Source organism: Arvicanthis niloticus, chromosome 28, assembly GCF_011762505.2.
Source record: "Arvicanthis niloticus isolate mArvNil1 chromosome 28, mArvNil1.pat.X, whole genome shotgun sequence".
NCBI lineage: Eukaryota > Metazoa > Chordata > Mammalia > Rodentia > Muridae > Arvicanthis > Arvicanthis niloticus.
Genome location: NC_133436.1, coordinates 8954847 through 8972035, shown reverse-complemented (window position 1 = coordinate 8972035; position 17189 = coordinate 8954847). Strand labels below are relative to the sequence as shown.

The following is a 17189-nucleotide window of genomic DNA, read 5'->3' as shown; positions in this document are numbered from 1 at the left end:
AGAACAGAGCCCTCCATAGGCACAGTGCCAGATTGTGGAACTCAAACGTGGCAGCTATATTCTTTCTTTTGTATATCTCAGTTCTGCTACCAATTTTACTTGAGTGGATTGGTTCGTTTCGATTCACTTTGGAGGGCTTGTTTTACCTTTTTTTTGGCTTCATAAGTTTTGAAAACTCAGGGAAGTCTTGTTCCTACCTTTATCTCCTACAGCCATTACCCTCTTTTTGAGTATCTATTAAGTTTCTGCAATATCCTTCCGTCTTCCCAATATGTACCTACATATATGTGTATATGTATTTCTACACCTTGCTTTATTCACTCAGCCCGGGACTAATTCCAAAGTGACACATAACTATTAATGACAGCATCCTCACCAGGAAACAGGATTTCAATGTATATTGCCATCATGAACAAAGTTGATCTTCCTCCTATGGTGTATTTAAGGATCTCTTCTCTGTGAATCATCCGTTCCCATTTTCTTCAGTTTTCCAAGGCCCCTGCGATGCAAACTACAAATGTTTTCTCTTAGACTAGTGGGACACCAAGGCTCCTTTGATCATCTGGTCTCTACTGTAATTGCATCCTTATAAAACGATCTCAGCCTGGACACCTTCACTGGGGATTAACTGCTCTCATAAAACCGACTAAGCCTAAATATGACTGTCCCATTTGGGAAGTGCTGAAGGGACTTCCGAGGAACGCCGTTCTTGTAGTTCAGGCGATTGTCTTACTGGAGGGATTTCTTGGACTCCAGAACCCTCACCCGGCTGCCTTCCCCGGCTTCCAGTCTACGATCTGCCCTGGAACTGCCCACACTCACAGCCTCCTTGCTCCTTGACTCAAGCCCGGGGCTGCAGGGACAGCGGCGGCTTCTCAGGCCCCCAAACTTAGAACGACGGGCGCTGAGGCGTAAACCCGCTGCCTCCACGTTCCGGCACCGCGCGCGGAAGCATCCTGTGAGGTGCGCCGTACAGCGAGGAGCCAATCACGCGCTCGTCGGCTCGGATTCCTCCGCCCAGGCCGCGCTGCCGCCGCAGGTGGCCCCGCCGAGCTTGTCGGGCAGCGGCTGCCGTCCCGAGATGCCTCGCGGGTGACCTCCGACCTCGCGGGCCCGCCCTTCTCTCCGGCCGCTTCCCTCCCCAACCCGGCTGAGCTTGCAGAGCCCCTACGGGGCAGGCGCGGGCCTCCGCGGACGGTGTCGGTGCGGCGGCGGAGCGCTGCTGCCTCTCCGCGCCTCGGGGCTCCGGCGGGTCCGGCCGGCCTCCCCTCGCCTCTCCTCGCCTGAGGCGCCCGGCGCGGTGACCGAGGCGGCGCCCGAGAGGCGCGTCTCGGGTGAGTGGGCCACGGGCGGGGTATCGGCGGCGCGCTCGGGGCGGGGCGCACTCCGTGCGGGGCGGGGCTGGCGGCGGGGCCTGGTTTCCTCCCTCAGCGCCATTTTGTGGCTGCGAGACCCGCAAATAAAGGCTAACGCCGGGGCTGCAGCGGGAGGAGCGCGGGGGGGGGGGTGCCGGCGGCGGCACGGCTTCGGCCTGTGTGACTGGCGGCGCCCGCGCAGCCTCGGGCTGGGAAGGTAGGTGCGGCCGCAGCGGGAATGGCCTCGAGGGCCTGCCGGGCCGGGAAGCGAGGCGCGGCCGCCCTGGATCCCGGGAAACGCACTCCGGGCTCGAAGGGCGGCCGGGCCCGCGATCGCGCAGGCTTCCCGTTAGGCAGAGCGGTTTGCTGCCTGTGGGGATACTTGCGCCGCTTCACAGCCATTCTACTTCCGTCCCTGATGGCAGGGGACACGGCGGGCGTTCCCGCGGCCGGGGAGGCGGGGAGGCCAGAGGCCGCCCTCTCGGGGCTGACTGGCCATGCCGGTCCTTTCCCCGCCTCTGTCGCCCCCTCCCACCTTCTAGGGTTCGTCACCCCGGACCCAGTTCTGTATGACACAAATGAAGCATTGGTTCTTTTTTTTTTTTTTTTTTTTTTTTTTTTTAAAACGAATTTCACGTCAAGCAGTAAGCTTGTCATTGCAGCCACGTTCTCCTGTGGACTTCCATTTTTACATAAGTGCATGCACTGTGAGAGTAGATTTCTTTTGACAGCTTGGTGAAATTTTTCATGAACTTTTAGTCTGGTTTTGGATCTCTGTAAAGCTGGCTTCACCATATTTAAAAATTGTTTTCATAAGATAGTGAGTGCACGGTGGGAAAAGTGTTCCTGTTTGTGTACATGTTTTCTTCTGGGGGGAGGGGGGCGGCTAGGATGGAACGCTAGGCCTTGTGCATGCATGCTGGGCCAGCACTCTGCCATTCAGCTATTCCCCAAGCCCACAGTTCTTAGTTTGATAATGAAGAAGTCAGTTAATTTGACCCCAAAGGACCAAGACTCTGAAAACTGGTTGTGAAGATCGGTGAGCCTGTTTGTTATAGCTTCAAGGAACGTGTTATAGTCATGTTTTATTTACGCCTTTTTCATCGTTTTCACACTCTAGTCTAGCTTTTTCATTTAATTTAATTAACTAAATGAAAGGTAACTAAAGGTAAGTGGAAGACACAGATCAGTCACTACAAATTCTCCCTTTTTTTCCCCTTTAGTTTATATATTTGAGCATTGGGGCTGGAGAGTTGGTTCAGCAGTTAAGAGCACTTTTTGCTCTTCCAGCACCCAAATGATGGCTCATGGCCATCCTTAATTCCTGTTCCTGGGATTGTGACTTCCCTCTTCTCACCTCTGTGGGTGGCATCAGGCATGCACATGGTGCACACATATATGCCAAACATTCATAAAAATTTTTTAAATTTTTTTGTTTTGTTTTTTGGGTTTTTTTTTGTTTGTTTGTTTGTTTTTTTGGGTTTGGGTTTTTGTTTTTGTTTTGTTTTTTGAGACAGGGTTTCTCTGTAGCCCTGGCTGTTCTGGAACTCACTCTGTAGACCAGGCTGGCCTCGAACTCAGAAATCTGCCTGGCTCTGCCTCCCAAGTGCTGGGATTAAAGGCGTGCGCCACCACCGACCAGCTTAAATACTTTTTTTTTAAAAAGCAAGCATCAGGTTTTCTTCTAAACATGTAGACATTTGAAACTATTGAAGGTGGACATTTTTGAGGTGGCCAGGTTTCACTCATTCATTCATTCAGTCAGTCAGTAACTGTTGCTCAGGCAAGTTGAGGAAGGTTGCAGTCTACAGGATGGCTTCTGATGTGATTGAAACTGAACTTTAAGGATTTGGGCAGGCATGTTTCTAAGTGCTGTAGTTCTTCACTCTTAAACAGATGAGTGTGTTTGTACACTATTTAAATTATGGTTTGTAATAGCCCTTTGATGTATTTGGAGAAAGCATTACCATCTTCAGGGTCCCTTCTGTCGTTTTGTGTCTATAACTAGACTCCTTGAAAGCATTGTTAGCCATCTAGATTATGGGTGTATAATAGAGCTGTGTTACTTGTATCCTGCGCTTTAGAAGTGTTACTTTATCAGCGTTAGCAAAGCAAGATGTAAGATAGCATTCTTATCTTTATCTCCCACTTTCTTCCTCTAAATATTTTATATTTCTTGTTATTAACTAAGCTTGGGGAATTTTTTCAGTATTCCCATAATTGAATAAGCTATTAGTATTAGATGTTAGGCATTTCCATCATACTAGCATTAAGGGTTCTTTGCCTTAAAAATGAAGTTGGTAGAGTTTACTTTCTATGTTGTATTCAAGCAGTTCTTGTTTGTATAGTGTTTTTATGGTACCAATAACAGATCTGCAGCACTTTGTGCACCAGGCAACACTGTCATTCTCTTTGGCTGATGTGGAAACTGAAGCCCAAAGAGTTAAGTGACTTGATCAAATAAACCTGTGAGGCTGAAATAGTGTTCTGATTTCTAAGGAGTCCCCTTACTCCTGCAGTGCTGAGACTCCAGCACTGCCAGAGGATGCCATTTCTTACATCCATTGTGATTTATTTTAGTGAGGCATATACATGCCTTCTTGCATAACTTACCTTGGCCTGTGGTTGCCTTTCTCCAGAGAGTACTGAGTTGCCTAACTTAGGATCATAGTGTTATGATCTGGAATGCTAGGCACTTACAGTCAACTAAAACAATTCCACAACCTAAGCTAGGCTTTAAGAGTAGATGGCATTCTAAATTGAGATATATTCTTTGAACTGTCTACACAAATAACTTAAATTTGAAAATACATTTATTCTATTTTATGTTATGGGTGTTTTGTCTGTACGTCTGTCTCTGTACCATGTCTGTGCTGTACCCTTGGAGGTTCAGAAGAGGATGTCAGATCCCCTAGAACTGGAGTTACAGTTGTTACAAACTACAGTGTGGGTGTTAGGAATTGAACCCAGGTCCTCTGAAAGAGCAGTCAGTATTTTTAACTTCTGAGCCATCTCTCCAGCTGCTTCCCCCCTTGTGCAATTTTAAAACCAGTCAGTTTTTTAACCTGTTGGGAAGTTGCCAAATTATTCATGTTTGACTTTCTCTGTTTTGCCTTTCTTTGTTTCTTTTTTGTTTTTTTAAGATGGTGTGTCTCTGTGTAGCCCTGGCTGGCCTGCAACTTCCTTGCTGTGTAGAACTCTGCCTCTTGGGGGCCGGGGGCTATACTGAACTATATGTGCTGTGCCACAGTGGACAGATTTTCTTGTTGTGCTTGCCTGGAACTCTGGTTATTTAAAGTGCAAAAGTGTGTTTATGTTTTTTTCCTCTCTTGTTTACAGTTGCAGAGCCCTGCATGTGCTTAGCATGCAGTATCCAACTACATTACATCCTTAACCTATGTGATACTTTTTAAAAAATATGTGTGCGATGTTCTGCTCACATGTATGCCCGCATGCCAGAAGAGGGCATCAACTCTCTTTATAGATTGTGAGCCACCATGTGGTTGCTGGGAATTGAACTCAATACTTCTGGAAGAACAGCCACTGCTCTTAACCACTAAGCCATCTCTTCAGCCCAGTGAGATTTTTTAATTAGAGAAGATTTAAGCTAGTAACTCATGATATGCTCATTTAGGGTGTTTTCCTAAAATCCTGATTTCTTCTGTACAACAGACCTAATTGAGAACCAAGAGTTTAGTGGTGGTATGACTAGACTATTTCATGCATATGGGAGTATATCTAAATTGATATTGGAAAATCTTTACTTATGACAAGTCAAATATTCATTAAGAAATAGGTTTGTTTGTTTTTTGCTTTTTTGTTTTTGTTTTTCGAAACAGGGTTTCTCTGTGTAGCCCTGGCTGTCCTGGAACTCACTCTGTAGACCAGTAGACCAGGCTGGCCTCGAACTCAGAAATCCGCATGCCTCTGCCTCCCAAGTGCTGGGATTAAAGGCGTGCGCCACCACCGCCCGGCTTTATTTTTACTTTGTGTATGTGTGTGCTAGTATGCATATGGTTGCCTATGGAGGCCAAAGGTATTGGCTCTTCCTGGAGCTGGAGTTGTGAGCCATCTTATGTAAATGCTGGGAACTGAACTCAGGGTCTTTTTTGAGAGCAATTAACTGCCGAGCCATTTCTGCAACCCAAGAATTCATGTTTTAATTGTGCCTAAATTATTACTTCAAAACAGTTTAGATTTTAAAAAAATACTGTCTCTCAAACTGAGTCCAATAATGTTTAGTGCTCAAAGTCTTCAAATGAAGGTTTTATAGTTGTTAGGTTAGCTGTCCCTATTCTGTATATTTATTTCCCAACTTCTAGAATGCATTATTTAAGGTCCATTTGTTACATGTTTCTGTCTTTAAGGCATATATACTTTATATTTAACATTGTTAGAGCTTGGTGAATCAGTCACATGATGGATTCTGCTTCACTGTCACAGCATAATGCTTTAGAAGTCAAGGCCAGTAAACTGGTGGTGGCTGGTCTGCCCTTCTAATCCTTCAGCAACACGCCCAGGATGCCTTCTGAGGCCTGACTTACTGTTAACACTTTTAAAAAATTACATAACCATGATGATGAAAGATGTTAGTTAGCAAAGAGGAAATTTGGTGAAAGTTACAGAGAGTGCTCATCTAATGTCTTTGTGCCTTTTTTTCATTAATTGAAGCTATCCTGGGCTAATACCTAAAATATGAAGAGTCCTAGGTTGAATCCCTCTCACTACAGTGAGTGAAGGGACAAAATACTGTGAATACAAGATTGTTTTAATAAATATTGCATACTAACATTTGCTAATAACTGGTTCAAAAGAAACAGTTTTGTTTTAACTTTGAGGAGAAACGTTTGATTGAAAGAAAATCAACTGAAAATCTTTCCCCCAAACTCTCCCCTCCCTTTTTTTTTTTTTTAAGGGTGCAAGATGACCAACGAAGAACCTCTTCCTAAAAAGGTATGTTTCAGCAGCTTGTTTCTTAAAGTTAAAGGGACTATTCTGTGTCCTTATTTTTTACTTCCTTTCCTTGTACTTTGTTTGCATCAGGGGACTACAAAGCATTAAGATGTGTTTCTGTACATGCTCAGTTTAGAATAAATGAACACAGCTTTTAGAAGGCGTTACAGTATTCCTGTGATCTTCAATTCTTAGCCTGTATTACATTGCCATATACACACATGAACAATTTCTGAATAATTTACAGATTTTACATGTATGTTTATATGTATATGTTCCTAATTTTTCTATTTTGTTAAACCCCCAAGGTTGTAACTTAAATCTATCCACCTGAGTATTTTTCAAGGCTACAAGCTAACTAGTTAGTTCTTGTAGTCTGTTTCCTTCCTTTATTTTCTAACTTTCGGTTTTCTGGTTCCATAGTCCTTTACTGAGGTTAGCCATCATTATTTATAGATAATACTACATATGTCCTGAGGTTCTGTTTAGCAGTGTGATGGAGGCTATGGGAGGATTTGTGACTCGTTTTGGAAAAGCATTATGTTACATTAAATTCTGCCTGAAGTTTTGGAGTCAACATTACTCAAGAGTGGAGAAGTATTTAGTGATGTGGAAGCTGTGGTTGGCTTTCTGTGGTTCAGTGTTTTTCCTGTTTTGTATTATAATACTAGTGTTACTTGTTAATACTTAGAAACTTTAAAGAAAGTGATTTCTGTGCTTCTAGGAATCACATAGGCTTCATGCATACTGTGCAGGCACTTCTTCATTAACCTAGGCTCCCTCCACCAAGAATTTTTTTTTTTAATAAGAAAAATTAATAGAGCCTAGAGGAAAACATTTCTAAATGTACCAAACAATTTCAGCTTAGGTTCTCCCTTTTTTTTTTTTTTTTTTTTTTTTTTTTTTTAAGATGTATATATTTTAAGATATATAGGCGCATTCTGTGAGCCTCTTTCAAAATCAACATCTGTTTGAAGCCGGGACTGATACATTCACATGAGTTTTTCAAATTTCATCAGTTTTTTCAAACATTCTCTGTGTGAAACTGCAGTTCCATCTCAGATAAGCATCTGAATCCTTACCACAGGGCTCTCCCTTAGAGCCACCCTGATGCCCTCCCTCCTTCCCCAGTTGTGTAATAATCTGTTTTCCCTTTCTTTAACTTCCTGAGTGCCTATAAAGAAAATCATGCGTGTGTATCCTCCTAAGATTATCTTTTCACTTAGCATAATTTCTTATAAAATTTGTTTCGCATATCAGTAGTCTTATTTCTACTTGCTCCTGAAGAATATTGAAATTATGGTTCGATCACGTTTTTTTGTTTTGTTTTCTGGGTTTTCAAAATGGTTTCTCTGTGTAGCTTTATATTTTATCCTGGAATTCAATCTATAGAACAGGCTAGCCTTGAACTCACAGAGATCCATCTGCCTGTCTGTATTGTATTTTAACGAGTATTTAACTGTTAAAGGACACTTGGAGGACCCCAGTTTGGACAGTCACAAATAAAGCTGTTTGTGGATGTTGACTTTGTTTGGGCTGTATGCTCAAGGATACAACTACTGGTTGATGTGGCATATACAAGTTTGGTTGATGTTTTTCATTTTTAATAAAGATTTTTGTTTGTTGATTTTTGTTTTTAATTTTTTGTGTATCTGTAAGTTGGGGGATGCTCCAAAGTAGAGAAATGGTGTCCTCTGGAGCTGGAGTTACAGACAGGTGTGCACTCCCTTACTGATGTAGGTATTGTGGACTGAACTGGTCCTCTAAAGAGTTCCAAGCAGTGTTAACCACTAAGCTCTCTCCAACCTTCACGGTTAGTTTAAAGCAGCAGTCAGGCTATTTTTCAGAATTGGTCCTGTGGAAACCACTTTGCACTCTGAAAGAGTACTAAGTCCATTTTTAATTTTCTTTGTAGGTCCGACTGAGTGAAACAGACTTCAAAGTTATGGCACGCGATGAGTTAATTCTAAGGTAAAATGTTCTTTCATCAAAAATTCATAAACAGCATACTGTGATTACTTATGCCATCTGTAGTTGGGGTTTGCTTGTTTTGTGGGGTTTTCTTGTTAACTGATATATTTGAGACTGGGTCTTCCTATGGAAGTTAAAATTTTCTTGCCTTAGCCCACCAAGGGATAGGAATACAGGCATGTCTTCTATACAGTAGCCGCCGTGGTTGTTTTGTATTTTTTTGGGGGGGGGGTTGTTTGGTTGGTTTTGGGGGGGATTAGGGTATTTTGGGGGAGTTATTTTTGTTCGGTTTTGGTTTTGGTTGGTTGGTTTTTTGTTTGTTTTGAAACATGTTTTTTTGTTGTTGTTGGGTTTTTTGTTTTGTTGTTTTTGTTTTGTTTCAGATAATGTTTTCGGTAGTTCCTCAGTGTGTAAGTAAGAAGAACATTAGTTTAGGTTGCTTCTAGATTGACATAGACCAAATTTTCTTTTAGAGCTAAAATACTCAGATTAGTTACACAGGAAGCATTTATATTTAATATATACCTTGCTAGAGGATGTGTTTAGTTTAATAAATAAAGCACAGGGAGGGCACGATGTCTTAGTGGGTAAAGGCCATTTCTATGTAGACCTAGCTGTAGCCTAAGCTTAATCCCTGGAACCCACATAAAGCTGGAAAGAGGGGGAAAAAAAAAACAAAACTCTACAAGACTATTCTCTAGCGTCTTCCACATGTGTACCATGACAAATGTGAGCCCCCACACAATAAGTTTTTACTAAAAACTATAGGCATGGATGTTTTTCTGAAACGGTATATTCAAGTTGGCCTCAAATTGGAGGAGATCTGCCTCCATCTTTGAATGTTAGAAATACAAGGGTGTCCTACAATAGTCTGCTCAGTAGTCTTACTTCAATTTTTGTCTTTTTTTTTCATGTAACATTTTAAAAGTTGCAATCAAAGGATAATCCCTACCCCAACTCTACTCCCACCTCCACCCCCACCCCCATCCCTAGGGATTTCAAGACAGGGTTTCTATAGGTAGTCCTGGCTATCATAGAACTCTATAGACCAAGCTGGCCTCGAACTCACAGAGATCAGTCTGCCTCTCCCTCCCAATGCTGAGATTAAAGTTACTACTACTTGGTTCCTTTTTGTTATAATATGAGACAGTATTGCTAAATTGCCAAGCTGACCTAGAGCATGCCATCCTCCTTTGTAGTTAACTAGGATTGTAGGTCACCATGCCCAACCTATGAATTTCTTTTACCTTGGTATGAATAACTTACCTGTCTTCTGTACATTGAGAAGGAACAGTAAAGCTAATGAATTTCTTGCTCATTAAACTATGTTTGTAATTATGTCAAAGTTAAAAGTGCTCCAGCACAGTTCTTACTCTTATGATTGTGGGTATGCTTTTCTTGTGTAGTTAGTAAAGGTAATTTCAATGTAACCACTAATATGAATTTGCTTTTTACTTAGATGGAAACAATATGAAGCATATGTTCAAGCTTTGGAGGGAAAATACACAGATCTTAATTGTAAGTTTGGTCTTCTTAGATAAAAGATAGTATAGTTGTCTTTTGAAAACCTGTTACAGAGTAAATGGGCTTTGTTGAAGCAGATACAGTTTTGTTGTTCAATTATTTTATTATAATTGTTAATATATTTATTGTTTATTGTTACTCTATTCTAAGAGCCATGTCCTGACAATCTGAAAACTGTAATGAATGGTGCTTGAGATAGTTGTGGTTGGTTTGTTTGTTTCTGACATGTTTCCCCCCACCCCCCAACAAGGAAGATGTATATTCTCAAAATGAGGTACAAGTAGGGTAACTTAACTACTTGGAACTTTTTTTTAGAATTACTTATTTATTTTATGTATGATTACACCGTAGTTGTCTTCACAGGAAGACACAGGAAGAGGGCATCCTACATGACTCTAGGACATAGGTCTTTGAGTACAGATTTTCCAAAATCTGCCAAACAACAGACTTTATGCTTTAAAACAACCGTTAGTCTGGTACTTTGGTTTAACGTACTATTATGAAGTATAGTAACTACTACAGTTTTCCCAGTCCAGATAACTAGAGATTCCAGAACTATATTAATTACTTAGCAGTAGTATTCATAGGTGTGATGTAAAAAAGTCATGGTGCTGTTTGTATCGTCCATCAGTAGCTTCTGTCTGTGATTTTTGAGACAGGGTTGTTGCAGGGGTGGTTTATTTGGTTTTTTGTTTGTTTGGTTGGTGGTGTTTTTTGATTTTTCGAGACAGGGTTTCTCTGTATAGCCTTGGCTGGCCTGTCACTCTGTAGACTGGGCTAGCCTTGAACTTAGATCTAGCTGCCTCTGCCTCCTGAGTGCTGAGATTAAATGTGTGCTCCACTATTGCCCTGCTTGAGACAAGGTCTTATACTATGTAGCAGAAGCCATCCTGGAATTAAGATCTCCTGCCACAGGCTCCTGAGTGCTGTGATTAGACAGGTTACTGCTCTGCCAGGCCAGTTAATGTCATTGTTAAATTGAGTCGGTTAGAATGTATTATAATATATTATTATAGGGGGGTTTATAGATACTAAATGTACTATAAATGAGTGTAGGAGTGTGGCTTCCTGTGTTTAGGTGTGACTGATTGAAGTACAGAAGCAGCTCAGTGTGATACCATGACACCATTGCCTCCTTGGAGAGGTCTCTTGATCAGGAACAAATACTGTTTAAAAAACAATATGAAAACTTAAAGGCATTGAATTTTTAATTAATCTTTACAGAGATAGAACTTTCTTTTGATTAGTTCAATTTAATCTTGAAAATATTTGTAATATTTTGGATTTCTTTTCTTTTACTCAGCAAACGATGTGACTGGCTTAAGGGAATCTGAAGAAAAACTAAAGCAGCAACAGCAGGAGTCTGCACGCAGGGAGAACATTCTTGTCATGCGGCTAGCAACCAAGGAGCAGGAGATGCAAGAGTGCACTGTGAGTGTCTCGGCATTGTAGTTTCTAGTTGCGGAGTCCAGACCAGTTATTTTTAAATGGTGATAATAGCAAATATAAGTGCATATTTTTAAAGGGTACAATGGAGAGTGGGTAGGAATGGATATTCTTATGTCACAAAAGGTGGGAGTAGAGTTGGTAGGGATTATCCTTTGATACGGATCTTGATTCCTAATTTTGATGGAGTCTGTATGTCTTTTGTAAGCATTAGGCAGTTTGTGCTGCTCGAGTCTGAATCTGCAACTGTTGTGTATACAGTGGCACTTTGAATCAACAGGGCTCTGAGGGCAGTGGCATTCAAAGTCACCTTTTGAGTTAGGTTTGTTTTAGGTTTTTGTTTTGGGTTAGGTTTTTTTGCTTTTTTTTTTTTTTTAACCTTTTTCCTGTCATATTTTTAATATTTTTATTTATATGAGCACTTGACCTGCATTTATGACTGTACTACATGTATACCTGGTACCTGTGGATGCCAGAAGTGGGCATTGAATCCCCTGAAGGAGGAGTTACTGGTGGTTGTAAGCCACCATGTGTCAGAGCAAGAGCAGCCAGTGCTTTAAGCACTGACCTCCTCTCCGGCCCTTGACATAGTGTTTATGCTTTTCCCTACATAATACAGCCATTGTTCTTCTAGTTATAATTCAGAGGTGAGGCTTTGCAGGCAGCACTGGGAACAAAACAGGGAAAGGACACATAAAGTTGGAGTTCTGAGTATGGCTGAAACGTGGTTAAGGGCTTAGGGACTTATGTTTTATCCTAGGTATAAGTAACAGCTGCAGAATTTTAATTTAAGTTTTGTTTTGTGTGACAGTGTGTCGCTATGTAGCTCTGACTGGCCTGGAGGACTCCTATGTAGACCAGATATGTCTACTGGCCTTGAATTTACAGAGATTGACCTGCCTCCACCCCCCTGGTGTGGGATAAAGGTGTGCACCACTCTGCGCAGCTACCAGTGGAAAAATTTTGATTAAGTCACTGGTAGCTGGGAAGGATGTGTTAAATAGTCTTTTAGGCACAATCAGTAGGACCTGATCAATTAGATCTTGTTGGACAAGGTATTTAAGTAAGTCATAGGAGGGTCTCAAGTTTATACTATATGACTGAAAGAGATCGAATTTAGAAAGAGAAGAGCATAATGTTAGGAAAACAGGAACTGCAGTATCACCTCTTCATCCACGTCACCACCACACCAGTTGAGAACCATTAATAGTGTCCGAGGTAGGCTAGAGAGTTGGTTCAAGCTTGTTCTTGAAGAGGACCCAGGTTCAATTGCCAGCATTCAAATGGTGGTTTACAAACTAACTCCAGTCCCAAGGGATCCAAATCCTTTTTCTGACCTCCTCTGGGACCAGGAACACAATGATGCATGTAGTGTAGGCAAAACACTCAACATATAAGAAAATGTAAATCTTTTTAGTTTAGTTTTGTTTTTTTGAGATAGATTTTCTAGATATAGTTTCTATATATAGCCCTATATATATAGCAGTTCTGAAACTGTGACCACTTCTGAAATTGTGACCATGTTGGACTCAGACTCAGAGATCTGCCTACCTCTGCCACCAGAGTGCCAGGATTAAAGGTGTGCACACCACACCCTACCTAATAAATAAATCTTTTTTAAAAAGTCAGTTTTAGAAAAATCAGGAATTGAAAATGGTTTGCAGTCAAATAGTAGGCTTCTTTTGTGGGACTTCTAGACAAAGTGGATGTTGTCTAGGGGTGAAAATACCAGAGGTTTATAGCTAGGCTAGCATTCAAGATGGTTCTCTGGCCTACACAGAAACAGGTTTACATTCTTAGTAAAATTTTATTTAAATATGAAAGTCAGAGGACAACTTGCAGCAACTCGTCCTCTCACCTTGCAGATCTTGGAGATTGAACTCAGGTCAACAGACTTAGCAACAAGTGCCTTCACCCACTGAAAATCTTGCTAGTCCTTAAGACTTTTTTATTATTATATTTTGTTTATTTAGTATGGATATTTTATGACTTGCATATTTAAGTCAGAGGACAACTTGTGGGAGTTGGTTCTCTTTCCATCTTGTGGATCCTGGGAATTAAATTCAGATTATCAGGTCTGACAGCAGGTACTTTTACCTGCCTAGTCATCTTGCCAGCCCTAAAACCATCTTTCCTCCTGTTTTCTTCCCTAGCAAAAGGAGTTTGTTCTGGTTACACTCACCTCCTTTTCAGGACCAGCAGTGCTGACTGTTGGGATTTAGTCTGAATCAGTGTGTGAGACTGTTGAAATAATGGGGAGAGCACATGAGACACACTACATGATGTCCTTTTACTCCCCTCTTAATATGTTAGTAGCTAGCGGCGCTTTGAATAACTTACTTTATGTTTAAAATTAATTTCTTTTACATTTTTCCATAAGGGGATGGGCAAGATGGTCTAATGGTTAAAGTGTTTGCTTACTGCTTGTGTAGAAGACATTTTTCCCAGTACATTCAGTTCCCTATATAACTCGAGCCCCAGGGATCTGATGGCCCCTGGGGGTACCCTCAGGCACACAGTCATACTAACATATAGATACAAAAATTAAGTAAATACTGTTAGAGCAAGCTTGATGGGCTCATGGCTTTAGTCCCTGCTCTGTATAGTATGGGTCTCTGAATTCCATGCGGTCCAGGTCTCCATAATTAGACTTTGTCTCAAAAGAAAAACATAGTATCTCTATGAATTATTCTTTTCTATTTGTGTGCAGTGAACTCATAAGTAAATGTAGTCTCAAGTCTATCAGTATACTTGTGCCTTCTACTAAATTTATGGTAGGGTATTTAAACTTTCATTTTATTACCCTTAGGGTAGGGTAGAGTTGACTATGTGGCTCAGAAGTCAAAGATGCTGGCTACTAAGGTGAATGTCCTGAGTTCAACCCCCATGACCCTCATGGTGGGAGGAAGGGGACTGCACTCACACAAAATAATAAGTGTAATTTTTTAAAACTTTAAAAGCAGATGCTAGAGCATCACAAGACTCTTGATCCAGTTGTTCTTTGGGTATGAAGGAAATTAGGGAAATTTTAATTCATATTTTAGAAAAAGTTATTTTAGAGTGCTAGTAAATGACACACAACTGAAGTTGAAATTGAAAGTTTCATACGTAAGTAAGAGGGTTCTAGTACCATGTAAAAAGTTCTACATTAGAAGTCAAGAGGCATAAATGCTAGGATTCTACTTATCCTAGCCTTATCTGCTTAGCCTAGGTCAATTATGTACAACATTGTTATTTTCTGAGTTACATCTACCCAGAGAAACTACTTAAGATGCTATAGAATTTCACTAATATAAAGATATAATGTCACTACTGTTTTAAATTTAGAAGTGGAAATTGTATTAAATTTTAATCTTGTCTGTGGAAGGTTTATATAGTTTTATGTAGCTTAGGCAGAAAGTAAGCTAAGACCTCACCAGTTCTTCTATAATAAAATTTTAAACTTTGCTTCTTTCTAGCAGTTGTCAGTCCTTAAAATAAAAAAATGTTGCTTGTTTTTTGGTTTTGTTTTGAGAGTAGGTCTCACTGTATAACCCTGGCTGGCTCAGAACTCGTAGATCAGACTGCCTCCCATGTACCACCATGCCCAGTTTGGTTTGGGTTTTGGTTTAAGTTACTATTTTTACTAATGCATGTGCCTGTATGGGTTTCTGCTGGAGGATGCCAGAGGTATTGGATCCACCCACCCACAGCCCCACCCCCAACCCTGCTGGAGTCATAAGCAGTTTTGGGCTGTCCATTGAGAATGCTGAGAGCTGGAACTCTGTAAGAGCAGTTTATGCTCTTACTTATTTACTTATTTCCATTTTATGTGCATTGGTATTTTGCCTGCCTGCATGTCTGTGTATGTCTTTGTGACGGTGTCAGATCTTAAGAGTTACAGACAGTTTGTGGGCTTGGATCCTCTGAAAGAGCAGTCTGTGCCCTCAACCACTGAGCTCTCTTTCCAGACCCCAGTTGATGCTCTTAACTGCTGAGCATGATGCAGCCTTGGTTTGGTTTGGTTTGGTTTGGTTTAGTTTGATTTTCAGCAGGGTTTCTCTGTAGCCCTGGCTGTCCTGGAACTTGCTCTGTAGACCTGGCTAGCCTTGAACTCAGAGGCCTGCCTCTGCCTCCCAAATTCTGGGATTAAAGGTGCACACCACCACTGCCCAGCTTAAGATACGGCCCTTGTTTTGCTTTGTTTTAATGCTGTTTTGGTTGTACAGTGAAATGTAGCCTCATGAATTGCCTTAAACACTTGTTTTTTCATTTGTTCCCTTTATTCCTTTGTGGTTCTAGGGACCAAAACCTAGGGACTTGTACATATAATTCAAGTGATCTACTGCTAGGCTACATCCCTAGCTTTTGGTATCTTTGTTTTGTTAAAACAAGGTGTTGCTTTGTTTTCCAGGCTGGCATGGAGCTTAAAATCATCCCTGTACTTCCTTAGGGCTGTAATTATAAGCATGTGCCATCATTCTCAGTTTTGATACTTTTTCTAGAGTTTGTGGTGGTGGTGGTGGTGTTTGAAATTGTGTGTATTTGTAATGGAGGCTGGACTCAAGGACCTTGTTCCATGTGTGCTGTCTGTTACAGAGTTACACCCTTAACCTTAGGAAGACTTAATATCAAAGGGGTACAGACCTAACAAATAGGCTGACTGTCCAGTTAATAAAAGGGTATTTCTTATCTTAAGGGTTTCTTTTGATTTGATGTTAATTGTTTCTTTTGCTTTGCACAGACTCAAATCCAGTACCTCAAGCAAGTTCAGCAGCCGAGTGTGGCCCAACTGAGATCAACAATGGTAGACCCAGCGATCAACTTGTTTTTCCTAAAAATGAAAGGTGAACTGGAACAGACTAAAGACAAACTGGAACAAGCCCAAAATGAACTGAGTGCCTGGAAGTTTACGCCTGATAGGTAAACAAATCATACTCCCCAGTCAAGACTTCCCTGACAGTCCCACCTCGAGAAAGCTGTGGTGGGACAGCCAAGTACTCGTTTCCACACCAAGACTCAGACTTTTTGAGCCAAAAAAGCCACATTCTTATACTGTCCAGCTTGTAATGGTTAATGTAAAACTTACCAGATGAACCTTGTGTTTCAGCTTCTTTCTCTTCCCCTCCCCCTTGCTTCAGAGGCCTGATGCCGTCGGACTATTCCGAAGAAGAGGCCAACTCCGAAAAATTCCCCTTCTAGGACATGTAGACACTTGAGAAATGTTTCTGTTTGAAGAAAATAGAGGGAAAAGCAGAAGTCTTAAGTCTGTGGCACACTGTGTCTTCAGACAGTTTGGAGGATTGAAAACCTAGAGGTTTTAAATCATGAATTGAACATGTAAAATTCCAGTAAAATGTAAAAATGGAATATGCATCGCTCTTAGCCATGAGCATAGTGACTTAGAGACACTGTACAGCAGTTATGCCAATAAGACTGTGGACTTCATGATTGTTGAACTACTGGGTCAAAACTCAAATGAGGTGAATTTTGCCTTTAAAGGATTTACTTGGCTAAGAACCAACTTCTAATAGCCGTGAGAGAATCACGTCATAGCCACCAGTGCAAGTAGTGCATATATTTATCCATTTAGTGCTGAGCTCTATATTACATAATGGAGCCTTAAATCTATGTGGTTTTAATCAATGGTTTGTTTTTTGAATGGTTGTGGAAACTGTAGATAACCTTAAACAAGGACTGTACAAACGTGAAGGTGTGGTCTCACACTTCAGGTTTAAAACTGTTTGAAGCATTAATAAGCATTCATTTCACAACTAGATTGTATATGGTATTTGGCTGTGATGAGATTCCCATTATTCAGCAAACCCTCATCTCATTCAGCAGGCACATGTTAAACAGCATTGTCGTTGGTGTTAAATGGGGGAATGTGTTCCTTCATTGTATTTGGGGCCTTTTGTATCGAATTCTTGGTATTAAATTAAATGTGCCTTGAAATAGTTG

At 41.1% G+C, this 17189-nt stretch overlaps 2 protein-coding genes across 4 annotated transcripts in view; one reads left to right on the top strand and one right to left on the bottom strand.

Moving 5' to 3' along the window:
• Positions 1-383: 383 nt before the first annotated feature.
• LOC143439926 (uncharacterized) lies at positions 384-1854 on the bottom strand. Its single transcript, XM_076926514.1, has 3 exons — positions 1848-1854; positions 823-1725; positions 384-511 (listed from the first exon to the last, which is right to left on the bottom strand). The coding sequence occupies exons 1-2, from the start codon at positions 1852-1854 to the stop codon at positions 890-892; spliced, it is 843 nt and encodes a 280-aa protein (XP_076782629.1). The 3' UTR covers positions 384-511; positions 823-889.
• Positions 1198-17189, top strand: part of Wtap (WT1 associated protein) — a 23628-nt gene continuing 7636 nt past the window's right edge. The window contains exons 1-7 of one of the 3 annotated variants that reach the window (XM_076926673.1): positions 1420-1572; positions 6271-6308; positions 8224-8279; positions 9739-9797; positions 11107-11234; positions 15973-16151; positions 16370-17185. In XM_076926673.1, the coding sequence (XP_076782788.1) occupies positions 6279-6308; positions 8224-8279; positions 9739-9797; positions 11107-11234; positions 15973-16151; positions 16370-16430 (513 nt within the window). In that variant the 5' untranslated portion in view covers positions 1420-1572; positions 6271-6278 and the 3' untranslated portion in view covers positions 16431-17185. Of the gene's footprint in view, positions 1335-1386; positions 1573-6270; positions 6309-8223; positions 8280-9738; positions 9798-11106; positions 11235-15972; positions 16152-16369; positions 17186-17189 lie in introns of those variants that run through there. The other 2 variants (XM_076926672.1, XM_076926671.1) reach the window with 2 other exon arrangements.